Consider the following 26,239-nt stretch of genomic DNA (forward strand, 5'->3'; position numbering starts at 1 on the left):
TCGACGCCCGCTCGAGCTTGAGACATGACTCCGCTCGAGCGCCCAATCCTCCGCTCGAGCGGACTGTAAAACAGTGCAAGATGCTGGAAGCTCGATTTTCCCGCTCGAGCGGCACTTCCCCCGCTCGAGCGGACGACGGAAATCTGGAAATCCCAGATTCGAGCTCCAGGTCCAAAACCAAGCTCAAAAGCATCAAAACCAATCCTCTTGGGCCCATTTTCTGGAAAACATTTATAAACACATAGGATATCATGTTTCAAAGCTCAATTTTAAGAAATCAAAGCCCAAGGGTGTTTAATTCAAACCCAATTTAAACCATTTCTCAAGCACAAGATGAACATGCAAACATGCATGAATTCAAACCATTTTGAAGCTTCAATTTGATGCTCTCAGGAGCCAATTCTTTTCAAAACATGGTGAAATCATGGACTTAAACATGATTATGAACATGCATGTAACCCTTTGCCATGAAAACAACTCAAACATCTACAATACAAACATGCATGCATGAAATGAGCTTCAAATCAACAACAATGAACCAAAATATGACTTAGTTCTACAACGAAGCATGACTCATGCAAGAACTAGCTCAAACACATCAATAAAGGTTGAGTTCCCTTACCTAGAGCCTCAATTCCAAGTGTAGGACCACAAAGCAACAATCAACCTTCAATTCTCTTCAAATTCTAAGCAATATTGAAATGAACTCAAGACTCTCACTTCCTCTCTCTCTAAATTCGGCTAGAACAAGAAGAAATGGCTGAGCAAATGTGTTTGGCTCAAGTATAATGAGCTCAAAGTGTAGAGGTAGTGGCCCACTCAAGGGCAAAACGGTAATTAAGTTCAACTCTTTAATTAGCATATTTTAATCTAATTTAATCATACCTAATCAGTTTTCAGGTAAATACACCACAAAATCACATAAATTATGAGGGTCACGGAACATCAGTCGATTTCTAATTCGGCCGCCGATAAGGCCTTCAATTAGCAGTTTAAACATACAAACAGGAACAGATAGTCAAACAGTCAAACAGATAGAACACAATTTAACACACACATACTCAGTCAATTCGATTCCAGTTTTCAGTCAGTCAGTTCAGTACCTTAGGTAGTTCAATTATCAGTCAAAATCAGTCTCGGTTAACAGTAATTAGCGGTTAATCAGTCATTAATCGGTAAACAGTATGAGGGTTGTTACATTCCACCACTGACCCGCATCCCCCTTCAACTGGAAAGATGCCAAGGTCACTTTCAACCCCTCGTCTTCGATGCCAAGCATCTCAAACGTCTTCGTTGTCTGTTCGAGCCATTCATCTGCCTTAAGCGGCTCTTTAGGATCACCCACAAATTCATTCAGATTAGACCGGAAGAACTCCCTCTTCAGAAAGGAAGGTCCTGCATCTGCAGCAACATCCCGAGCTTGATTCTCAGCTATGAGAATGCCTACTGACTCCCTGAACGCCCCTGCTATCTCTCGGGCTAGAGCGCCCATAGCCTGCTGGCCTACTGGCTCGGCCACATTGGCCTGGCCAATTCCCTCCTAAACTGCCGGAATCTCCTCTGGCACAGGCACCTCCTGCCTACCCGGCCTACCACGCCTACCGCGTCCTCGTCCTCGTCCTGACATTCTAATAAAGGAAACAAAGACGTTAGCACATTAATAAATGTGCCGAAGCTAAACACTCGCGTCCTAATGCATTGGACAACAATAATTCATTCCACGTAAACACATAATCACATAAGCACCTACGAATTTCATTCCCGGATAATGATAGTCCCAAAGCGTTACTATAGTTCCGGTTGGAAGCAGCATTGATCAAGTGCCTTTCCAACAAGACTACTAGAAACTCAAGGGTCCAATCACCATCCTAGGAACTACATTCCATACCCACATAGTCACATAAACAAGTTATCATGTAAGCATATAACATTACACTAAGTCTCTATCAAACGAGACGAACCCATTGTGATGCTAATCACTTCCCACGTACCCAAAGTATTCAAACCCGGTACGCTCTGATACCAAGTTGTCACGCCCTCAAAATAAACCCATTATATATATTTCATTGACATGAAATATTAACAGAAAACAATTCATTATCTCATTCATCAGAGTATTACTAAATAAAAACATTACATGTAACATCAAATTAAATGCCCTATGGGCTTAAATCTTTTCAAGCTAACACTTGGACACAAAAATATGAGTTCTAACTCAAATACAAATAAAGCCCTAGGCTTGAATGTTTATCAAATAAAAACGAATAACTAAAGATAGTCTTCAAAATCCAAATCCTTCCAAGCTAAGTCCTTGGAGGTAGTTTATCACCTGGACCTGAAAATGATGTTCCCATGAAGGGTGAGCCACAGCCCAGTAGAAAAATACTAAACCAAATATAAGCATTGAATAAAGCTATAGCATTCAATAGATGATTAACCAAGATAATCAATTATGACTTAATACAGGCTCATGACACTAACGTCAATGACATGTTTCAATTCTCATTATTATCAATAAGGCTCAGAACCTGGCCAAACTTACAACAATGAATTATATAACATATTCACATTACTTCCAATATCAACAACACAGATGAGACTCAGGCTCATATCAAAACACTTCATACTTCCCATTTGATACACATTTTAGTGTTGTATCAATAACATGTAAAAACACTTCAATATAATAAGCACACATAATAGTGATGCTAATGGAGTCCATCCCCTATCTCCTCCCAAACAAAATCCGGTTTAGAGGTCCATCCCCTATCTTCCCCTAAACCGTGGAGTACATCCCCTATCTCCTCCCACACAATATGCAAATGCAATGCTCAATCAATACACGTATTTTCTGTATTAATCCAATAGTCAAAATTAATGACTTAACCAATGTGATTAGTTTCAGTTATTCCTAATCCACATGCAATGTCTACAACAATCACGACTATCCTCCACCGATAGCCCAAAACAGTTATTTCTAGACTGGAAATAAATATATCAACAATTCAATAGGCAAGTGATTTCAATTATCCAACAACACCATTTAATCAATGAATTTCTCAATTTCATGAATTTAACCAATTTCCCCAATTCCCTTAAATTAATTATACAAATTAATTTATTAATACAACTAGGGTTTTTCCCAAAATTATCAAAGTAGCCCCAACATATCAATATACCAAAATTTAGAACAAAACTTATAAAATGGAGTAGGAAATCCCTACCTCGAAGAAGATAACCCGAATGGAGAAGACGGAGATGATGACCCAAAAACCCAAGTGCTCCAAAACAACAAACTCTCAGATTAAAACGAAGCTCTCAACTCACTCTATCTTTTTAATAAAGCAACTAGGGTAGAAACACCCTAAAAGGTGATGAAACCTAAGAGAGAAACTGAGTAGAGGAAGAGAGAACTCGGAACTAGGGTTTTGGGATCAAAAGAATGTGAAAAAACGTTTTAAAAACCGCTGCTGCGTATATAAACCCGACAGGCTCGCTCGAGCGAACACTTGGTCGCTCGAGCGACCAGACACACGAAACCCTCGCTCGAGCGAAGAAAACCTCGCTCGAGCCAAGAATGCAATGCTTCAGGTCTGCAACCCAGGAGCACGCTCGAGCGACAGGATTCTAGCTCGAGCGAAGGAAATCTCGCTCGAGCGAAGAAACACTGCCCTCAGGCCTATACTAGCCGCAATCGCTCGCTCGAGCGAAGAAAAGCTGGATCGAGCCAGAAGACACAAAATACAACCCTCGCTCGAGCTACCAATCCCTCGCTCGAGCGACCAACCCAAAAACTGGACAGCATCACTTGGTTTACTAACCCAACCAACCTAAAACAAACCTGCCCAACACATCCTATAACTCCAAATGAGAAAATAAAGGACGACAACAACAATATACAATGGCAGAATATACGGAACCTAAGTCCGGATACAATAATCAAATGGGAAAAGACCGGGGTCGCTATAGACAGGAGGATCTTGTGGACCATCATCTGGTGGGACTTCATCCTCTGAATCTTCTGCAGCATTATCATTTCCCATTAAATTGACGGCTGCACCAGCACGATTCACAGTATATTGCGTAATGGGCGAACGGATTTTGATCTCCATTTCATTTGCAAGATGAACCTTAAAATATTTGAAAATTTTTGTCAATAGTGCCCCAAACAGTAATGACCGGCCCATTTCTTGATTTGCCAGCACCATTTCTTTCATAATTATATAAGACAAATCTAACTTCTGCCCAACCTCAAAACAGTATAACAAATAGGCATTAAAATATGGGACCGCATCATGATGTCCTTTTTTCGAAGTGACATTTTCTACAATCCACCGATGGAGGATCCGAAGATAAGATTTTAAATGTCTTACTTGTAGACTAGTTCCAGTAAATCTGTTCTGACATATAGTAGTATATACATCAGTACCATTACCGACAATATTAACTAACTCAGCCTCAGTCTGAAAATAGGTATTTTCATCACCTACCTCAACTCCAACAATGCGTGCCAAAGTAGGAACATCAAACTGTACACCCTTTCCTTTCACATATGACAAAAGAGTAAAATTTCCATCTTCTTCATGAGTAACTCTTAGGTGAACATAAAAAAGGGATACTAGTCGTGGATATACCTTTTGGGGTAAATTAATTAAATTTAGCCATCCTATTGATTCAAGTTTACTAACTAGCAGTGCATCATATTGAGGTGGCAGATTGACCCTCCTCCCTGTTACAATAGGTCGGCTTGAGAAATTTTGAAAGGCTAGTTCATGACTTTCACTGAGAAATTCATCTGTAGGATATGACTGATTTTGAGGCTGCTGTTGTTCGCGTCGTTGAGGGTTAGAACTTTCACCAGCTTCTGTTCTCACTCTTTTAGTTCTAGGCATGATGTAAATATCTGTTGAATTTTAATAAAAATGTGCTATAATGAAGTAATTAACATAAACACTGTCTTTTAAAATGCTTACTGAAAACATGAACTTAGAATTAACATGTAGACATGTATTTTTAATGAAGCATGGCCACTGAAAATTTAAGAACATAGTAATGTAGTATAAAGCATGCAGACTCTCTATTCAGTACATATCAAACGAATGTAGCTCATGTTTTAATAAAACATGCACACTGAAAATTCAGTATTGTAGTTCAGGTTTTAGTGAACTACATTCATTTTATAGAACTACAAAGTAACATCAAGTGAAAATCAAAATCTTGTTCTGTAGTTCAGGTTTTAATAAACTATATTCATTTTAAAAACATTAAAGTAACATGAAGAAAAAATCAAAATCTTGTTCTATAGTTGAGGTTTTAATAAACTAATGTCATTTAAAAAACATTAAAGTAAACTCTTGTTCTATGGTTGAGGTTTAAATAAACTATATTAATTTTCAAAACATGAAAGTAAAAAACATTCATTTTCAAAACATGAAAGTAAATAAACTCATGTTCTGTGGTTGAGGTTTTAATAAATTACATGCATTTTCAAAACAAGAAAGTAACATCAAATGAAACTTAAAATGCAATTATTGTGCGGTGCAGGTTTTAATAAACTACATTAATTTAGAAAACATGAAAGTAACATATAGTGAAATTATGTTCCTGTCTTCTGTAAACCAGTTGAACAATTGAGTGGCATGCACACTGGAAGGGAAAAAAAAAAAAAAAAATTGAAAGGGCCGGTTGCCCAACTGGTTGCCCAACCGGTTGCCCCGCGAATCACCTTGCTCTTTTAATGCTGCCTTTTTGTTCTGTTTTGATGATCCTGCCTTGTTCCTCTGTTCCTACTGATGCTGCTTTCGTGATGATGTGGATTCACACTTGAAAATGTAGAGTGTGTGGTTAGAGGGCTTCAGTGAAAACATGTGAAATGTGAATGTGGTGATGGCATGTGTTGAGCTGATATAGAGGATGGTAGGTGGTTGAATTGATAGGTGGTTCATATAATGAATTGTAGGTGGTGTGATCTTCTGAATGGTAGGTGGTTCAATAGATGATTTGCCACATATAGTACAATGACTGTAGGTTAAATGTTCAATGTGGCAGAAAAGTAGGTTGAATGTTCAATGCATCAACATCAATAATTTACGGAATGGCACAAATAATTAATGCCACAAATAATGCACAAATAATGTATGGCATAAATACATTGAATAATGCATACATAATGTATGCACAAATAATGAAAATGCATTGAATTTAAAACAAATATACATACAAATACATTGAATATACATACTGAAATGCATGCAATCAGTCCAATTATAAATATTGAAGATAAATCCTTACAAAAGTAATTATTCGAATGCACAAATAATGGCATGCATGATGAATCCCATGAGCCAGACCCTTAATTAATTGAATGCTTCATTTGATGAAAAAATTGAATGCTCCAATCCTCGCTTCTTAAAAATGCCAAACCCTTAATCATCAAATCTTTTTAAAAATTCCAAACCTATTCCCAAAAGTTTGAGAATCACAAATTTGGTAAAAAGCTTTTTTTTGCCTTGATTTGATGAAAGAAATGTAAAAGTTTGATTTAATACAAGTTTGATGTAGATTGGAGGTGATTTTTACCAAATTTGTCATCAAATTTTAATTTCATAAAAGATTGAAGATTCTTAGGAAATGTGTGATTCACTGTTTAAGGATGGAAGGGAATCAATGAGTAATGGTAGGAATATAAATACAAAACACGAGACACATATGTCTCATATGAAATGTGATGTACATGATATGAGATCCACATATAAGACTCATTTCATGTAAAACATATATGTCATATTTTATATTTCATATTTGTGTTCCTAGACTTATTGGGGAATCAATAGTGAACCAAACTTGCAACTGCAAAACAAAATTATAGAACTCCAAAACAGAATTGTCATACTGAAAGAAATTATTTTGATGATTGTTATAAATTGAACAGAGAACAATTATGAATATTGAAGATTGGATCACCACAATAGCACATCTAATCACATAACTTCTGCGTTACTTGGTTAATATAGTGCATCATAATGAAGATTACAAACAAGACAACATTCTATTTCTTTACTAAACAAAATTACAAAATATATCTGTGGTGAATCTAGTTTTCACCGCGAAGATGCCACCTGTTCTATTAAATCATTACGGAGGGTATGATATGCATTTTTATCCCTAATACCTAAATGACGAGACAAAAATGATTCAAAGTCATTGGTAGGAGTAGAGGAAAGTTGCACTGGTGTGTTGGTAGATGAAATTTCAGAATCAAAATCAAGGTGCTCCTCCCTCTCATCTTCAACAATCATATTGTGTAATATAATGCAAGTCTTCATATGTTGGCAAGCATTTTTGGATCCCAAAAACGTACAGCACCACCTATAATTGCGAATCGAGATTGGAGGACTCTGAATGCTCGCTCTACATCTTTCCTGGCAGACTCTTGCATCATTGCAAAATGTTGTCTCTTTGCTCCTTGGGGAGAAGAAATTGTTTGAACCAGTGTTGCCCATTGAGGGTATATACCATCGGCAAGGTAATAACCTATATCGTAAGTATGTCCATTAACAGTGTAGTGGACAGGGGGAGCCTTACCTTGGGCAAGATCAGAAAACAAAGGTGACCGGTCTAATACATTCAAGTCATTATGTGACCCAGGCATTCCAAAAAATGCATGCCAAATCCATAAGTCATAAGAAGCTACTACTTCAAGAATAATGGTTGGCTTTTTTTGATGGCCTACGTATTGACCTTGCCATGCTTTTGGACAATTTTTCCACTCCCAATGCATGCAATCTAAACTTCCCAACATACCCGGAAACCCCCGAATCTCGCCAATAGCAAGCAACCTAGCAATGTCAGTTGGTGTCGGAGATCTCAGATATTCTACTCCAAAGATTTCAATCACTGAATAACAAAATTGTTGCAAACTTTGAATCGCAGTGCTTTCCCCAATACGTATGTAATCATCAATTGCATCTGCTGCGACACCGCATGATAATATTCTCATCGCTGAAGTCATTTTTTGTAGGGCAGATAATCCAACTACATGAGCTACATCTTGTTTTTGAATAAAATATGAATTGTGTGCTTCGATTGCATTCAAAATTCGCAAATACAAAGGACGACGCATTCGAAAACGTCTCCGAAATATTGTAGCTGAATACACTGGATTTGCAGCAAAATAATCTGCAAACAATCTGTCATGACCTTGCCTTCTATCTCTGCGTATATACTTGTGACCTACAATAAAACCCCCTATTTTCTTTGAGCTATCACTTGACTTAAGAATCTGAAGCATACTACTGGTATTCTGCTCATAAGCTGCTAAAAGTGTGATCATATATTCATCATCAGACTCCTCATCAGAGGAGGAGGAAGAAGAAGAGGATGAAAATGAAGTAAATATCATGGATTTCAAAGTATCCATTACCCTCTGTTTTGTTTAAGATATAATCCTTGTGTTTAGGCTATGATCCTTGTGTAGTTGTCTGGCATATAAATAATAATGTGTTTATATGAGATTTTAGAAGAAAATAATTATTACGGGTAAACCAATGGAGGGAAAAACAAATAGGAAAAGAATTAGGAACAGAAATGGAGGGAAATCAAAAAAAAAAATAAAAAATAAATAAAGATTACCGGTCGACCGGGCGGTTAACCGGCCGGTCAACCAACCGGTCGCCCCCTACCAGTTCACATCGGTCAGTTCACGTTGGTTGGTTCAAACAGTTCAGTGGTTGGTTCAAACAGTTCAGAAAGGTTAAAAAAAAAAAAAAATTTCCTCTACCCGGTCGACCAGCCGGTCGACCATCCGGTTGTTCTGAATGAGATTTGATGAAGGTGAACCGTTGGAGCGTGAAGTATCAAATTAAGGAAATGACCATTTTTTAACTCAGATTTGGTGAAATATTAGGTTAACCGTTGGAGATGCTCTAACTAGTGTTAATACATTAGTTAGTATACTAATTGGTGCATGTAGCACCACCGTTTTTTTTATGGTACATCCAAATATTTATAGGTATTTTGTATATTCAACTATCTTCATCTTTTTTTTTTTTAAATTTCAATTATTTTGTCTTCATTTTCTTGCTCACTCTAAAACTGTAATTCACCTTACTAAAACTCACCATTATCATAAACGTCATTATTTCTTATTGTTTTATCATTTACAAATTGAAAAAAAAAAATCAAACAATAAATATATATATATATATATATTTTTATTAGAATCAGATCAAAAATATTATAGATAGTTGAAACATAATACACAGCACTACCCTCACTCCTCAGAGAGTCCAACAACCATGAAGGAGGGACACCCTCCCGAGTACAGCACCCACTTCCATTAATTCCAAACTTAGCCATCAAATGAGCAATTTTATTCCCAACCCTTCCGCCATAGCATAGTCACATTCCTAACCGAAGCAAATCATGAATAAGCAAACCCACCCTCTGCTCCACCTCCTTGACCCCATTAACCATATCAACAGTTGATATTAAGGGATTCAATTGATATTGTAGAGGCACCATGCTTTTCAAAGTGATTTAATTTAAGGTTTTTGATTTATTTATTATTTGAGTGTACTTTAAAAGATAATTTGAAAAAAAATAATAGGGTGTATTAAGAAATTGATCGTACTTAATAACCTTTCGAGTATAAATAAAATTTCCCGATGAAAACTGACTGAAATTTTATTTACACCACGAAATTGTCTCACACCCATTTTCTTTTTATACAATTCAAATTTCTATTTCATCTATTTACTATCCTTATAATTTCAAAACTAATCTCACCCCTAACATTAAACCCTAATCCACATCAATCATTATCTTTGCTATCTGATTTGTTCGGTTGGAACAAACTTGATTTATTCAGCCATTTTCGGGCGACCGACCGAACAAATCAGATTTGTTCTGCTAAAAGATCCAAATTAATTCAGATCCGCAACTTGCATTCCAATAATACCCAAAACAAGAGGTTACATTCTGGCTTCTAAAAAAACATGGGGATCCATATTGAGGCTTGTTTGGCTGATGAACAAGTAACAGAGAAACCAAAATTACACATCTCGGAGTTTTGCTTATTGCATATAACAGGAAATACAAAGTGAAGGAAAAAACTACACACAAGGGGGTGGGGGAAGCATAAGATGTTTTCCACTTTGAACCTTTTTGTCTCCTCACTTGTCACTGAAAGCACAAAACAAAGAATGCATTTACTTGAATGTTCACTCTATATATATAACACAATTTTCAAAGTCCCACCCATGTACTTTTGATTTCATCTTCTGCCCCATGGAAAGCAGCAACAGCTCTGTGTGAGAGAGAGAGATTGGGTTAGGAAAGTTGCATAACAACTTAATGATTAATGCTATACAAGTGCAATTTATATACAAAATTTTCATATATCCATTCAACTGAAATCGAAAGCCCATCACTGTGATTCATAATATCAAAAACGTCACCCCATACCCCACTCCATATAAGATTTATGTATAGAAATTCTATTTGCTTAGCATTTACTAAATGGGCTTTTTAAATAGAGGGTTTTTCTCCTCTGCAATTGTTGCAATTGATTAATGACAAAAAATTACTAATTTTCATGCGATCTAAATACCATAATGTCTCAGCTATGTGATTGCAATTGCAATTGCAACAATTGTAGAGGAATTGAAAACTTAATAGATGGGACTCACAGACCTTGGAATTGTCATTCCCATATTGCTTCTGCCCAGTGGAATAAGAGGTCTCGGTTGCAATGCCAGGAACCTTTCCTTCCCCAATCTGTTTCTCCTCTCGCACTTTGTTGAATATGTGAGAATAATGTTCGGCTGAAGTGGGGTCACTCTCGTCCCAGTCACCAAATTTGGGAACCACAGGACTGTGATCGGCCTGCCACATCAAACAAGCATCACATGCCTTCAAATTAAGTGATAACATATTTTCTATGTATGGGGATCTCTTGTAATAATAAAAAAAGAAAAGAAAAAAAAAAAATTGTATAAAGATCACCAGAGTAGAGAAAATTTAAGGCACTATGTTGGAAACTTTGGCAGCTTGGAGTGTCCAACATGTTATTCTAAGTTGCCATTTCCTCAAACTCTTCCATGGATCCAATTGATAGTTAAAAGACTTGCTTAACCTCTTTGAAAATAGCCAAAGCAATGTTATGCTCTGCTAATTAAGGGCAAGAGAAGACAGAAAACCAATTTCCAGAAGTCACCAGCGATCTTTTAAATTTTGTAACTTAGATATCTGATTCAATTAACCATTTAAAGCCACACAAAATGGCCCCAAGGTAAGAAATAACTGAAATGATTCTTTACGAGCAGAGTTTACAAAGCATTCTTCACTAGTCCAAAGTTTCTCCATGCTGCCCTCTTGTCATGTCTAATCTTCCATTTGATTGCTAAGAAGCATGATAAGAGAACTTGGAACGTTCCAGCAGATATTAGCCGACATATCCAAGTTTTCTTTTATTTTCCTACAATTTCTCAGCAATCAATCAGAGCATTCAAATGAACATGTAGAATTAATTCTCTAATAAGAATTACATAGGCACATGCACATGTGAGCACTAGTGCAAATTGAGAATTTAGATAATGAGATATCAGGGAAAGAATAATTTACAGTGTTGTCTCCTCGAGTAACTGATCTCAATCGGGATCTTCCAGGAGTGGAGGGAGATAGTCCATGGCTGCCTTCAGATGAACCCTTCTTTTCCAACGAAGGAGAAGAAACTCCACTAACTTTACGTCCAACCCTTGCCTGGTAATGAGGGTGCAGCGGTGAGTGATCAATGCTGTGATCAGAACCTGCACTTTTCCGTGTAACCCTTTTTGGGGTTTCACCAGGGCTTGTGCCACCGTGAGACGTTTGACCTACGGTGTCAATGTGCAATGGAGAATCAGTTAGTCTCCGTATCTTGACATCTTCGTGACTTGTCCTCAGCTCATGCTTTGATGTTATTGCTTCTGTGTCCATTTGGCCCTTCAATTCGGCTCCTTGTTGTGGAGGGGCTTGAACTGGAGGTGTATTATCCCGAGGGCCATTTGGGTTCTTCCTTCCACCACCTTTAGGCTTTCTTTTGTTCTCAAAATATTCTGTATAAGAAACGTTTTCTTCACTTTCCCAGTTGCCAAACTTTGGCGCTTGTGAGTGTTGCTGCAAGGAAAAAGGTTGTTAAACAAACACATACATACATGATCCATTAAATCAAATTGAAACTCCATGAGAGGAATAAGAGATAGACAATGAAGTGATCCTTACATAAGGAATGTTCCCCCATTCCCCATGAGACAAGAAAATTGTGAAAAATGAGCAATACCTACAGACCTTAAAACTAGCACCCACCTTACTATTAAGTATAACAGACAAATTGCAAGAGGACAAGTAACCGTGAATAGATTTTCTCCAGTTAACTCCATAACCTTTCTTTTGCAAGACAAAATCCAGATTACTTGGCCAGTAAGTTTTCTTCGTCGCCTAGTTTGTCTCCTACAAACATATGTAATGTATTGGCTTGTTCTAATCAACAGAATCAACGACCCTAGAGCTTATTTTCTTTGAAATCCATAATATGACGCAAAAATAGCCAAGGTACTATCCTTGGTGCACTGCTTCACAGCCCTCAAACTACTTGATCTCCTTGTTTATGTTAGATTCTCAAATCCTTACTCTCCTTTAATCCTTTTTAATACACAAAGCATAATATTTCTTTGCAAACAATACATTTCAAATCAGATATCAAAGCCATGCTCATCATTGGAGCTAAACTAAGCAATCTATCATCGATTTTCTATTTATCCACAAAATGATTTTAAATGCCTTGTCCAAGTATTAAACCTAAGACTAATCAAATCTATTCAGTAAGTTGGCTGTTGAATGCGAAGCCAAAATCCCCAATAGGATGGGGGAGATCTTCGTCCAGACCCACCATTTCTTTTCTTCCTTGCCTTCCTATACAACCAAAATACACACACACACACTCTTTCTTCTCCCAAGACAAAGCAAATGGATGTTTAAAAAATCCAAAAATGCCCAATATTTAGAAGTGCATGCTTGATTTACATCAAATAATTGTTCTATTTTTTTCAACCTTCCATCTTTGCATTTTCTGTTTCACAGAACAATATATCACTTCTCATATCTAAACTATCAAAAAAGATTTTTTATATAATAAAAAGAGAGAGAGAGAGAGAGGGAGAGGGAGAAGAAAATCAAAACAGTGAATCAGCAACCAAGCAAAAGCCAATGTTAAATCAGCAAAAAGTATCATAACCAATATCCTTAGCAATTGCAATCAGTACACAATTCATTCAACCAATTCATGACCTACACAATTCATTCAACCAATTCATTCAACCAATACAAGTATCAAATCAACCTAATTTCTGTGTACCTATCTAATCAATCTAGTTTTCTCTGTTCCCATCCAACGTTTTGCACCAATACATCAACCACCAAATGAAACCCAAACACTTCAAATCTAATAAGAATTCTATGAGCATCCGAAATTTGAGGAAAACGAAGCATAAACAGAAGAAACAATCCAAAAAGAAAACATTTTGCACCATTAGTTCAATCTCAATTTTGCAATTTAGTGGATTCAAAACAAGAATATGACAGATTAAAAAAAAAAAAGGATTAGGAAAGAGTAAAAACTCACTGCCATTACGAAACCCAAAAAGTGGCAAAGGGGAAGAGCTTTGAGTAGATTCAATTGATACCCACCTCAGAAAAGAGAGAGAGAGAGAGAGAGAGAGAGAGCAGTGATTGGTTGACTGATGCAACCATTGACAATTGACCTGTCATGTCACTCTTCCAGACACCATTCCTCGAAAAGTCAAGCACACGTGCTGTCGGTATTTTTACAAGCTGTTGTGATGAGGAGAGGGTGTGAATCCGGAGCTTGGCGTGTGATGATTGGTGTGAGTAAAAATATGTAATTTTTAAGATAAATTACAAATATATCTCTTATTATTTATTTAAAATATAAATTATTTTTTATAATTTTAAAAATTATAAATATTTCTTACCAGATTTTTTTATTTTACAAAATTAACAAAAATAAATAATTTTTTTAACTATTCTCCTATATAATTATTAATTAAAATATATTTTTGATATCATTAAAAATTATTAATTGAGTTAATAATTTATTAATAAAAAAGATAATTTATTATGAGATTAAAATTTTTAAGAGGTATTATATAATTTTTAAAATTATAAGAGATAATTTATATTTTAAGTAAATCTCAAAAAATTGTAATTTATCCTAATTTTTAATGCTAAAAAGCTAGGGCACTTGCATCATAAATTTAATTATTTTAATCTTTTAGGTCGGACCACAACAATTTAAATATTATATTGTTCTTATCTATATGTGTCTATCTATTCACTATTTTATTTATTGTTCACCTAATTAATCTATCTGGTCATATTAATGCCACCACCAGCCATTGTTGGACACCTCTAGTGACAGACAGTTTAGCAGTTTGGCGACCGTGGATAAAAATAAAAAATTTATCATTTAAAATAATAATTTGTCTTCTCACTAAACAATTTTATTAATTATATTCTTACAACCAGACAAAACAATCCTAAAACCTAATCCCAAACACCCTGTCAACAATTCTTCATATATATTCTCTTCCTATTTATGTAATTGTTTGTTTATCTCGGCCATATTTGGTTTGGTTTTTACAAAATTATTTTAAAGTTAGTTTGGTTTGGTTTGGTTTTTCAAAGTTAGTTTTGTGAAAAAAAATGAAAAAATCAGAAGTATTAATCATTTTTATATCTTTTTATCTACAAGAGCAAAAATAATTTATAAAAGTTTTTAAATGTTTTTTTTATGTTTATTTTTATCAATTAATTTATATTTAATATATATATATATATATATAATTTCAGAAAATTAAACCCAAGGTAACCTGAGATCCAATCAAATTCATGGCCTACTAGACTTTGCTCACCTGCTGGTGATTTAATCACAACTAATAACAGAATCACATCATCACACAGCAATACAATAACTAACTAACTGTAACAGTTTCACTATCGGAACCATACACATCATCCGTTACTTGTGAGTACATCTATCACCGTCCCTTTATGCACTACACAATCTCAAATCACTGCCTCAAAAAATTTCAACGGTATATCATGACCTGAATGACATCAAAGAATCCACATAATATCTCTCCCCTTTTCCCTCCATTCCCACCTCTTCAAATACTCTCTCTCTCTCTCTCTCTCTCTCTCTCTCTCTCTCTCTCTCTCCATTTTCAATCTCTCTGAAGAAATGGCTTTTGCAGTGAGTGTGTTGGTTTTGCTAATGGCAGCTCTGATAATTTCTGTTCGATCTCTGAGTGTTTCGCGCGACAATCACCGCTACAAGAAAGGAGATCGCATCCCACTCTTCGCTAACACAGTTTATCCTCTGAATAATAAATGGTAATTGTTTCGATCCTCTGTCAAAGCTCTAGTACTCATTCCGTGTTCTTGATTGTTCTTTCGTTGGAATTAGTACTCTGTTTTCTGAATCTGTAGCTCTATCACATATGTATCTAATTTGATTTATTTCTGAATCTATCACTCTGTCATATATGTAGCTAGCTAATTTGGTTCTTTTCTTGAAGACTATCAAAGTGAAATTTTCAAGAACTCAAGAATTATCCATAATTATTAGCAAAAATCTCTGCGTGTGTGTGTGTGTGTTTGTCTTGATCATATTTGGATTAAGATTGCTTAATCAGAGCAGTAATTACTTCTTCTGGTCTATGCCTGATTTGGATTCTTAATCATGCTTTGCAATTAGGTTTACTCACATTCATATTTGTTGAGTTTTAAGGAATTTTTCTTGACAACTGTGGTCAGTAACAAACTTCTTGATTTTGAGAGTGGTATTCAGAAGAAAAGATTTTTTTTAGAATTACCTTTGCTTTCCATCCTTTTTGATTGGCGCAGATTGTCTCATTGTGTGTATGTGTGTGTGTATGCTTTTATTTGGAACAAGTTGAAGCTCCTTTAAATTATGTATATTTATTGAACAAGACAATTGGTATTTCTCAAATTGAGGAACAAAAGACGTCACTATTTGGATTTCAATATACAAAAGAAGCAAGAAAATCAGATTAATTCATGCTATAGTATAATCAAGGTTCTGAAAAGCGGTTGCGGTCACCGTAACGGTGGCGGTGACGCGGTTGCGGTTGCGAGGTGTAAAGGCCGTAGTGTAACGGTTGCGGTAACCGGAACCGTGAATTTTTTTATTTTTTGCACAATTTGAAAAAAACTTACCGATACGCATATTTTTTTTCCATGATCATATTTATTGGGTTAAAAATAAATATTGATCAATTTTTATAAATTTTTAAGTATGATCCAATATATTTCATATTTTTAAATCACTATAAACTGAGTTTTTTACATTTTATTTTAATAATTAATGACTTTATAGTTTACAAAAAATCAATCACTAACTATTATATATAAGATAAATAATGACAAAAGTAAAAGAATAAATAAGAACCTAAATATATATATATATACATATTTTAACCCAACCAAATAGATAATAACCACACTTATTATTATTATTATTATTTTCAAACAATATATAGATAGACACACACAAACAAAATGGTTTAGTGATAGCAGCTGAATAGAATAGCATACATCTTATAGTTTCAACAAATCAATAATATGTTCTTCATCTTCCCTCTTCTCTCTCTCTATCTCTTGCTCCTCTATTTTCTCTCTTTATCTTCCCTCTTCTCTCTATCTCTCTTCTCCCATTTTCAGTTTTTTTTTGTGTTTTTTTTAAAGAAACAACTTGGAACCGTTACGTAACGGTGCGTAACAGGCCGTTACGGCTGTTACGATACTGTTACGACCGCTATAGCAGCCGCTACGGCCGACGCACCTGTGAATCTCAATCACACTGCAAAAGCGGCCGTAACGGGTGGCGGTAACCGCCAAAACCGTTACGTAACGGCGTTACGTAACGGTTGCGGCCGCTTTTTAAAACCTTGAGTATAATAGTAACCAATAAATGGGTAAAAGGTATGCCCAACCTTAGTTCACTCCCTTCAAACATAACTACGTATGAACAATTTGATATTTTACTATTTTTTTATTATTTATTCTGCTTCGTGACAAGTATATGTCCACACCCACGTATGGAAACTACTGGATGTGCGACACCGACAAGTATCCTTTTCTAAAAAATAAAAAACTCATTGCATGTAGAAAAAGCGGTTTGGTAGCAGCTGAATTGATGGGAAATTTAAACTCATACAATTCAATACTCATCCATTTGAAGTCTTCGTTCAACTTAATAAAATTTAGGCATCATTTGCTTTTATGCTTTTATCTCTTCTTCTTCTTCATTTTAATTAATCAAAGTGTTTTTGTTCTTGCAGTGAGGCGTTCCCATACTACAAACTGCCCTTCTGCCCCCCAGGATGTAAGAAATTAAATTTAAGGAAAATTGTTAGTGTTTTAGACATGTATGCTGCTAAATATTTGCTACCTATTTGACAAATAAGTATGCCTTCAATATTGACTGCCCAACAAAAGAGCCATATTCTTCAGATTTACATGAGTTTAATACTTAGTAGGCACAGAATATACCATATATATCAAATTATGAATGTCTTCAAAAGCCGTGTATATGTGTGTTTCTATGCGCATCAAAATTTTATTGGATTTTATCCAAAGGACCTGCAGAGTACTTAGAGTGACAACAATTTGAGTTTATGTATTGCAGCTCCAATAACAAATAGGACAAAATCCTTGGAAGAGGTATTTGAAGGTGACTGCTTCACCAATACTCTATACCAGCTAAATTTTAAGGTGGAGAAAATTGAGGAAACACTTTGTGAGAAGAACCTGAGCAAAGAAGAAGTTGAGAAGTTTAGACATGCAGTCCGCAATAACTTTGAATACAAGATGTACCATAACAACATCCAGATGCGGGGTAAAGTAGGGAACGTTGAAGAATATTCAACTCTTAGGTATTATCTTACAACACATATCGATTTCCATGCCTATTACTTCAGGGACCGAGTCGAGGACATATACATCACAAGTGACTACCTTACTGGAGCTGATATAAGTGATGATGCTGCTGTCAAAGTCAATTTCACTTATTCAGTCTTCTGGAATAAATTCAAATTACAGTCAGCTGATTCTATCTTCTCCAATAAAACCTCCAGTGACTTTGTGTGGCCCACAAAGAAGCAAGGACATTGGTTTTCCATTTGGCCAGTCCTTACTTTCACCATTGTCATCTGGGTTGTAGTGCTTTTTCAAGTGACTATGCCATACCTTAGGAGTTATCTCAATTGGTATTTCACCTTGTTCTTCACCTTATGGTTGCACAGGTTTCAAGCATATTAGTAGTAATCTGTCAGCTTATGTTGTAGCTATCAAACTGCAGGTATTTGATAATTTCAGCACACATTCATGGTGATGGATGCAGATGTCCTCCATATACCTCCCTACTTGGTGCCATTCTGGGTATCGGCACTCAGCAATTAATTCTGTAAGCTATCCTAAATAATTTTTCTATGAAGGCGCTTAATTAGTAATAGCATCCAAAAACTATTTAATCATTAAAAGATTGTGAACAGTGGTTGGGTTTAACCTGTACCCCATGGGATGCACAACACACTAATCTAACTTATCCATAATGGGCATGACTTCTCCATTGCTTCCATATTCGATCCTTTGAGGGCTATCGTATGGATTGATGCATGAGTGGCATATTCTTTGTAGATTCTTGTCAAAAGATATCTAGCAGAATATCAGTATATTGATTTTTTGGATATGGAATTCAGTTCATGTTTATGACATGTCTGAAATGGGTTGCATGTCTTTCTATATAGGCTTCTTCTGTAAGCATCTGCTAGTTAGCTCTTGTTTTAGCTCTTACTAGAAATTTTACTTATCTCTATCATTCTTCTGATTTTTTTTTTTATCAGAGTCTGCATCCTATTCGGACTGGCATATAGAGGTGCTTTGTATCCCTGCAATTACGATGACCTGTCTAAAAGGATTCTTCTGATATATTCCGTCACATCTGTGGTTTCTGGATATGTAGCAACTTCATTTCACACTGGTTACACTACAATTGGATGGGTAACAGTTTTAATTATTCTGTATATAATTTGTTTCCTTCTCTATTTCATTCCCTTATCTTTTCTAATGAGGCGACGAAAATAATGATTTGTGCAGGATGAATGTCTTCATCAGACTTGGTTGTTGTACCTTCTCCCAGTCTACCTAACATTCCTAGTCTTTAATATATTAGCACTAGGAATTCTTGGGACCTCAGATCTAGCTCAATTAGGCACCATGGTTCATGTTCTTTTTCAAGTTGGGACAATGGCATTTTTAGGTCTGGGTGGGATCATCGGGTATGCTTTTAGACCTTCACTTCAATCCCCTTGTGGTACCAGCAGAATCCCAAGTTTGGTTCCTCAGCTATCTTGGTACCTGAAGACACCTGCTCAGATGTTTCTCGGAGGCCTTTTACCTTTCATGTTCATTTTCCAGAATATGGACATCTTATATGCAGGACTATGGAAACATAAAGTCTGTGGTGCCTTCAACACTTTGTTTACAGACTTCATTATACTCATCTTCACAACTATTATTGTGGGTATTGTTTTTACTGCGATCCAACTTTCCAAAAGAGATCAACAATGGTGGTGGAGGTATTTCTCTAACAAATAAAGATCTACCCCTTTTTTTGTTGATCAAAAGAGTAGTTTTTTCCCAAAATTTTTTACAAGCTGCTCTGTCAATGTCATATCAGATTTGTAGGTAATTCAATAGACACCAACAATCACTGGTACAGCATGTTTTCCAAAAACTGATTTCCTTGTGCTATATGACATTTACAGGTCTGTGTTTCGTGGGGGCTCGACTGCCATTTTCGTGTATGCTTATGGTATCTACTTCTATCTCAAAGCAAGCATGCATCTCGAAGAGCGGATGCTGATCCTCTTTCTGGGCTATAATGCTTGCATATGCTATGGTTTATTCCTGATACTTGGAACCATTGGCTTCCACTCTTCGTCGCTTGTTTTTCGCCACATGTATAGGGAAGTCCTGAAGAATGAGTGATTGATGATGGATTTTCATTATCAAGTGTTCCACTGAGAATACATAGCTCATTAATTCATTGTTTCTCAAAATTCAGACACTTACACTCAGCAAGCTTTGCCATTGGTAAACTAGCTAGGGACAGCTTTTGAATCTTTTATAGAATGTGCTGGTTGTATAATAGATATAAGAACCTGAATTGTGTACAAACTTGCTTTGGCTATAATAGATATAATAAAAGCTGTAAAAATTTACTTGCCTCTACTATCAATCAGTTTTTGTGTGTAATAAATATTGACAAATATATGCACGCAAACACAATATTACAAGAAAGATCATTCAGCTGTGGCATTGATTATCTATTTCAGATGCTAAGGAATTGCTCAAGAATCCAACTCCTTGTGGAATCTAATAAATTTGTATGACTCCACTGGTTGCTTCATACTTGTTAGAGTATATGTTTTGCATTTGTGGAACTTGCAGAAGATAGAAAAAATTTTAAGTAATTTTGGATATTTAATGGGCAAGATTTAGGTAACAAAAACGGAGTTGTTATGGGTCGGTACGAGCACCTCGCTCCACTCTAAAGAAACTTGTAGGAACTGACAGCACCAGATAGTGCAACAGAATAATCAATGTAAACAAATTATAAGACTTTCATGACTTGAGTAATTACATGCACAATAAAAAAATTATAACAATAGTAGTAGCTTAAACATACACACGAGTTGAACACAAATACACGGCACACCCCAAGAACAAATATAAGTCAATGGAATCACCGTGGTTTCAATATGATCTTCAATAGGAGAGGAATTAACAATGGGGGAGGGGACTGGATTGGGGTTAGCAGCAGGAGAGGAAGGTTGCATTGGGGCTAAGGGGGTCATAGCAAAGGAGTGCGGCGATGGGGATAGGGGTTGAGAAAGGTTGGTCAGAGCTGAGGATGGTTGGCTAGAGCTAGGAAGGGGATGATCGGAGCTAGGGTTAGGGTTTTGTCATTTTTGTAATTTAATTTAGCGGTAAAATGGTATTACAAAAATTGAAAAATAATTTATCCGGTAAACATTTTGGGATGCATTTAGAGGCTTTTCTGGGGGTGAAGTGTAATTACCACTAAAAATATTCTAAATTTTGTATAAGTGGTCCAATCAAATTGCAGGGATGACCAAGACCACTAGTTACTGATATCTGTTGTGAAAAGTTTTGGACACTATGTAACAGCAACACAATAACCAACCAACTAACTATAACCGTCTCACAACTATCCGTACCATACACATCATCCACAACTTGTGAGTAAATCTATCACCGTCCATTTATGTACTACTACTCAATCTCAAATCACAGCATCATGTATTTCAACGGTAACTGATTTAATCATGACCTGGCCCACACCAAAGAAAACATAGTGTCTCTCCCCATTTCCCTCCATTCCCAGCTCATCAAATACTCTCTCTCTCTCTCTCTCTCTCTCTCTCTCTCTATCTCTCTCCATTTTTAAGCTCTTGAAACACTCTCTCTGAAGAATGGCTCGAGTTACTATTGCACTGAGTGTGTTGGTTTTGCTAATGGCAACTCTGATCATCTCTGTTGGATCTCTGAGATCTTCATGGGACAATCACCGCTACAAGGATGGAGATCGCATCCCATTGTTGGCTAGCACAGTTTATCCTTCGAATAATAAATGGTAATCATTTCGATTTTCTGTGAAAGCTCTAGTACTCATTCCAAGTTCTTGATTGTTTTTGGGTGAATTAAGTTCTTGATTGTTCTTTCATTGGAATCTATACTCTGTTTTCTGAATCTGTAACTCTCTCACATATGTATCTGATTTGATTGATTTCTGAATCTATCACCCTGTCATATAGGCAGATAACTAAATTAGTTTTTTTTTTTTGAAGACTATCAAAGTAAAAATTTCCAGAACTCAAGAATTATCTTGTGTGTGTTTGTCTTGATCATTTTTGGATTAAGATTGCTTTTATTAGAGCATTAATTGCTTCTTTTGGTCTATGCCTGATTGGATTCTTGATCATGCTTTGCAATTAGGTTTACTCACATTCATATTTGTACAGTTTTTATGGAATTTTTCTTGACAACTGTTGTCAGTGACAAACTTCTTGATTTTGAGAGTAGTATCCGAAAAAAAGATATTTTAGAAATAATCTCTTCATAGCTTTGCTTTTCCATCCTTTTTTATTCTGCACAGATTGACTCATTGTGTCTATGTCTGTGTGTGCGCTTTTATTTGGAACAAGTTGAATCCCCTTTAAATTATGTCTTTTGGAACAAGACAATTGGTATTTCTCAAATTGAGAAACAAAAGACGAGACTATTTTGGATTTCAATATACAAAAGAATCAAGAAAATCAGATTAATTCATGCTATAGTATAGTAGTAACCAATAAATGGCTAAATAGTATGCCCAACTTTAGGTTACTCCCTTCAACATAACTGAGTATGAAAATTTTGATATTTTACTATTTTTATATATCCACACCCGCGTAAGAAAACTATGGGATGTGCGATACGGATTCTAAAAAATAAAAAAACTCATTGCATGTAGAAAAAGTGGTTTGGTAGCATGTGAGTTGATGGGAAATTTAAACACATACAGTTCAATACTCATCCATCCAAGTTCTCCGTTCAACTAAATAAATTTTAGGCATCATTTGCTTTTATTCTTTTCTCTCTTCTTCTTCTTCTTCTTTTTTTTAATTAATTGAAGTGGTTTTGTTCTTGCAGTGCGGCGATCCCATACTTCAAACTGCCCTTCTGCCCCCCAGGATGTAAGAAATTAAATTTAAGGAAAATTGTTAATGTTGTTTTGTACATGTATGCTACTAAATATTTGCTACCTACGTAATAAATAAGTGTGCCTACAATATTAACTACACAACAAAAAAGCCATTCTTTAGATTTACATGAGTGTAATAATTAGTAGGCACAAAATATAGAATATTTATCAAACTATGAATGTCTTCAAAAGCCATGTATCTGTGTGTTTGTTTATATATGTGCTTCAAAATTTTATTGGATTTTATCTGATGGACCCGCAGAGTACTTAGAGTGACAAAAATTTGAGTTTATGTTCTGCAGCTCCAATAACAAATAGGAGGAAAACCTTGGAAGAGGTATTAGAGGGTGACTGCTTCACCAATACTCTATACCAGCTAAATTTTAAGGTGGAGAAAATTGAGGAAACACTTTGTGAGAAGAACCTGACCAAAGAAGAAGTTTGGAAGTTTAGGCATGCAGTTCGCAATAACTTTGAATACAAGATGTACCATAACAACATCCAGATTCTGGGTCAAGTAGGGAGCATTGGAGAATATTCAACTCTTAGGTATTATCTTACGACACACATCAATTTCCATGCCTATTACTTTAGGGACCGGGTTGAGGACATATACATCACAAGTGAGTTGCTTACTGGAGCTGATATAAGTGATGATGCTGCTGTCAAAGTCAATTTCACTTACTCAGTCTTCTGGAATAAATTCAACTTTCAGTCAGCTGATTCTATCTTCTCTAATGAAACCTTAAGTGATTTTGTGTGGCCCACAAAGGAGCAAGGACAATGCGACTGGCCAGTCCTTACTTTCACCATTGTCATCTGGGTTGTAGTGCTTTTTATCGCGACTATGCAGTACCTTAGCAGTTACCATAATCGGTACTTCACCTTGTTCTTCACCTTATTGTTGCGTATAGGTTTCAGTTATATTGTTAGTAATCTGTCAGCTTATGTTGTAGCTACCAAACTGCAGGTATTTGATGTTTTCAGTACAAATTCATGGTGATGGATGCAGATGTCCTCCATACACTTCCCTACTCGGTGCCATTCTGGGTATCGGCACTCAGCAATTGATTCTGTAAGCTATTCTAAAGAATTTTTCTATGAAGGTGCTTAATCAGTAATAGCATCCAAACACTATTTAATCATTAAAATATTTTGAACAGCATTCACGCGTTTAACCTGTACCCCATGGGATGCACAACACACTAATCTAACTTATCTGTTGATGGGCGTGACTTTTGTTACATAGACCCCTAATTTTTCTTGAAGATGATCTTTCCAAACTCCATATACTACTTAGGAGAAACAATCATAACATTTTGAATAACATGTAATGTAATGCATTTCTCTATTGCTTCCATATTCGATCCTTTGGGAACTATGGTAGGGATTGATGCATGGAGTGGCATATTCTTTGTAGATCCTTATCAAAAGATATCTTGCATAATATCAGTGTATTGGTTTTTAGGATATGGAATTCAGTTCATGTTTATGACATGTTTGAAATGTCATGCATGTGTGTCTTTCTATGTAGGCTTCTTCTGTAAGCATCTGCTAGTTAGCTCTTGTTTTAGCTGATGATCTATACTTACCTGGAAATTTTACTCATCTCTATCATTCTTGTGATTTTTTAAATCAGAGTTTGTATCCTATTCGGACTGGCATATAGAGGTGCTTTGTATCCCTGCAATTATGATGAACTGTCTAAAAGGATTCTTCTGATATATTCCGTCACATCTGTGGCTTCTGGATATGTAGCAACTTCATTTCACACTGGTTATACTACAATTGGATGGGTAAAAGTTTTAATTATTCCATATATAATTTATTTCCTTCTCTATTTCATCCCCTTATCTTTTCTAATGAGGTGACAAAAATAATGATTTGTGCAGGATGAATGTCTTCACCAGACTTGGTTGTTGTACCTTATCCCAGTCTTCTTAACAATCCTAGTCTTTAATATATTAGCACTAGGAATTCTTGGGACCTCAGATCTAGCCCAATTAGGCACCATGGTTATTGTTCTTTTTCTATTTGGCACAATGGCATTTTTAGGTCTGGGTGCAATGATCGGGTATGCTTTAAGACCTGGACGTCGCTCCACTTGTGGTACCAGCAGAATCCCAAGTTTGGTTCCTCAGCTATCTTGGTACCTGAAGACACCTGCTCAGATGTTTCTCGGAGGCCTTTTACCCTTCATGTTGATTTTCCGGGATATGGACATCTTATATGCAAGCCTATGGAAACATAAAGTCTGTGGTGCCTTCAACACTATGTTGGCAGACTTCATTATACTTATCTGCGCAACTATTATTGTGGGTATTGTTTTTACAATGATCCAACTTTCCAAAAGAGATCAACAATGGTGGTGGAGGTATTTCTCTAACAAATAAAGATGTACCCTTTTTTTTGTTGATCAGAAGAGTAGTTTTTTCCCATTAATTTTTACAAGCTGCTATGTCAATGTCATATCAGATTTGTAGGTAATTCAATAGACACCTACAATCACTGGTCAGCATGTTTCCAAAAACTGACTTACTTGTGCTATATGATCTTTATAGGTCTGTGTTTCGCGGGGGCTCAACTTCCATTTTCGTGTATGCTTATGGCATCTACTTCTATGTCAAAGCAAACATGTATCTCGATGAGCGGATGCTGATCCTCTTTCTGGGCTATAATGCTTGCATATGCTATGGTTTATTCCTGATACTGGGAACCATCGGATTCCACTCTTCTTCACTTGTTTTTCGCTACATATATGGGGAAGCCCAGAAGAATGAGTGATCAATGGACCATTTTCATTTTCAAGTGTTCCACCGTGAATATGTAGCCCATTCATTCTTTCTTTCTCAAAATTCAGACACTTACACTCAGTAAGCTTTGCCATCGGTGAACTAGCTAGGGACTGCAGCTTTTGAATCTTTTATGGAGTGTGCTGGTTGTAAATAGATACAAGCACTTGAATTGTGTACAAACTTGCTTTGGCTATAATAGATATAATAAAAGCTGGAAAATTTTACTTGCCTCTACTATCAATCTGTTTCTGTGTGTAATAAATATGGACAAATATATGCCCACAAACACAATATTACCAGAAAGATTATTTATCTGTGGCATTGATTATACTGTTTGGGATGCTAAGAAATTGCTCAAGAAAGGAGAGTATGACTCTACTGGTTGCTTCATACTTGTTACTGTATATGTTTTGCATTTGTTTGACTTGTATAAGAGAGAAAAAGATTTAAGATAATTTTGGAAATTTAATGGGCCAGATTCAAGTAACAAAAGGGAGTTGTTATGGGCCGGTACAAGCACAATATTCAATGTGAA

The 26,239-nt window shown here is 36.0% G+C and overlaps 4 protein-coding genes across 5 annotated transcripts; 2 read left to right on the forward strand and 2 right to left on the reverse strand.

The window, feature by feature from the left end:
• Positions 1 to 7,321: 7,321 nt before the first annotated feature.
• Positions 7,322 to 8,419, reverse strand: LOC114300425 (uncharacterized). The gene has a single exon (XM_028245302.2). The coding sequence runs from the start codon at positions 8,417 to 8,419 to the stop codon at positions 7,322 to 7,324; it is 1,098 nt and encodes a 365-aa protein (XP_028101103.2).
• A 1,504-nt stretch (positions 8,420 to 9,923) lies between these two features.
• Positions 9,924 to 13,901, reverse strand: LOC145792988 (RPM1-interacting protein 4-like). Its single transcript, XM_082875168.1, has 4 exons — positions 13,661 to 13,901; positions 11,623 to 12,156; positions 10,693 to 10,884; positions 9,924 to 10,306 (listed from the first exon to the last, which is right to left on the reverse strand). The coding sequence occupies exons 1-4, from the start codon at positions 13,664 to 13,666 to the stop codon at positions 10,274 to 10,276; spliced, it is 765 nt and encodes a 254-aa protein (XP_082731294.1). The 5' UTR covers positions 13,667 to 13,901; the 3' UTR covers positions 9,924 to 10,273.
• Positions 13,902 to 15,239: 1,338 nt separating this feature from the next.
• On the forward strand, positions 15,240 to 20,374 carry LOC145792990 (transmembrane 9 superfamily member 5-like). Its single transcript, XM_082875171.1, has 7 exons — positions 15,240 to 15,450; positions 17,421 to 17,464; positions 17,768 to 18,347; positions 18,440 to 18,544; positions 18,984 to 19,140; positions 19,237 to 19,718; positions 19,908 to 20,374. The coding sequence occupies exons 1-7, from the start codon at positions 15,299 to 15,301 to the stop codon at positions 20,128 to 20,130; spliced, it is 1,743 nt and encodes a 580-aa protein (XP_082731297.1). The 5' UTR covers positions 15,240 to 15,298; the 3' UTR covers positions 20,131 to 20,374.
• A 20-nt stretch (positions 20,375 to 20,394) lies between these two features.
• Positions 20,395 to 25,938, forward strand: LOC145792989 (transmembrane 9 superfamily member 5-like). Of its 2 annotated transcripts, XM_082875170.1 has the most exons (8): positions 21,543 to 21,799; positions 22,858 to 22,901; positions 23,212 to 23,265; positions 23,320 to 23,785; positions 23,880 to 23,984; positions 24,549 to 24,705; positions 24,802 to 25,283; positions 25,471 to 25,938. In XM_082875170.1, the coding sequence occupies exons 1-8, from the start codon at positions 21,639 to 21,641 to the stop codon at positions 25,691 to 25,693; spliced, it is 1,692 nt and encodes a 563-aa protein (XP_082731296.1). In that variant the 5' UTR covers positions 21,543 to 21,638; the 3' UTR covers positions 25,694 to 25,938. The 2 variants fall into 2 exon arrangements, with proteins under 2 accessions (XP_082731295.1, XP_082731296.1); XM_082875169.1 differs by having other exon boundaries at positions 20,395 to 21,799; positions 23,212 to 23,785.
• Positions 25,939 to 26,239: the final 301 nt, after the last annotated feature.

This window comes from Camellia sinensis, chromosome 6 (genome assembly GCF_055761805.1).
Source record: "Camellia sinensis isolate YWXY chromosome 6, ASM5576180v1, whole genome shotgun sequence".
In the NCBI taxonomy this organism is placed as follows: domain Eukaryota; kingdom Viridiplantae; phylum Streptophyta; class Magnoliopsida; order Ericales; family Theaceae; genus Camellia; species Camellia sinensis.

Bases quoted from the DNA above. Each gene is read 5' to 3' on its own strand.
- LOC114300425 (XM_028245302.2), bottom strand. From the start codon at position 8,419: ATGGATACTTTGAAATCCATGATATTTACTTCATTTTCATCCTCTTCT.
- LOC145792988 (XM_082875168.1), bottom strand. The intron at 10,885-11,622 runs GTAAATTATTCT...TTGATGTGGCAG, and splicing joins TTACTCGAGGAGACAACACT to GCCGATCACAGTCCTGTGGT. The intron at 10,307-10,692 runs GTCTGTGAGTCC...TCTCTCACACAG, and splicing joins ATGGGAATGACAATTCCAAG to AGCTGTTGCTGCTTTCCATG.
- LOC145792989 (XM_082875169.1), top strand. From the start codon at position 21,639: ATGGCTCGAGTTACTATTGCACTGAGTGTGTTGGTTTTGCTAATGGCA. The intron at 21,800-22,857 runs GTAATCATTTCG...TTGTTCTTGCAG, and splicing joins TATCCTTCGAATAATAAATG to TGCGGCGATCCCATACTTCA. The intron at 25,284-25,470 runs GTATTTCTCTAA...TGATCTTTATAG, and splicing joins GATCAACAATGGTGGTGGAG to GTCTGTGTTTCGCGGGGGCT.
- LOC145792990 (XM_082875171.1), top strand. From the start codon at position 15,299: ATGGCTTTTGCAGTGAGTGTGTTGGTTTTGCTAATGGCAGCTCTGATA. The intron at 18,348-18,439 runs GTATTTCACCTT...ATCAAACTGCAG, and splicing joins CTTAGGAGTTATCTCAATTG to GTATTTGATAATTTCAGCAC. The intron at 19,719-19,907 runs GTATTTCTCTAA...TGACATTTACAG, and splicing joins GATCAACAATGGTGGTGGAG to GTCTGTGTTTCGTGGGGGCT.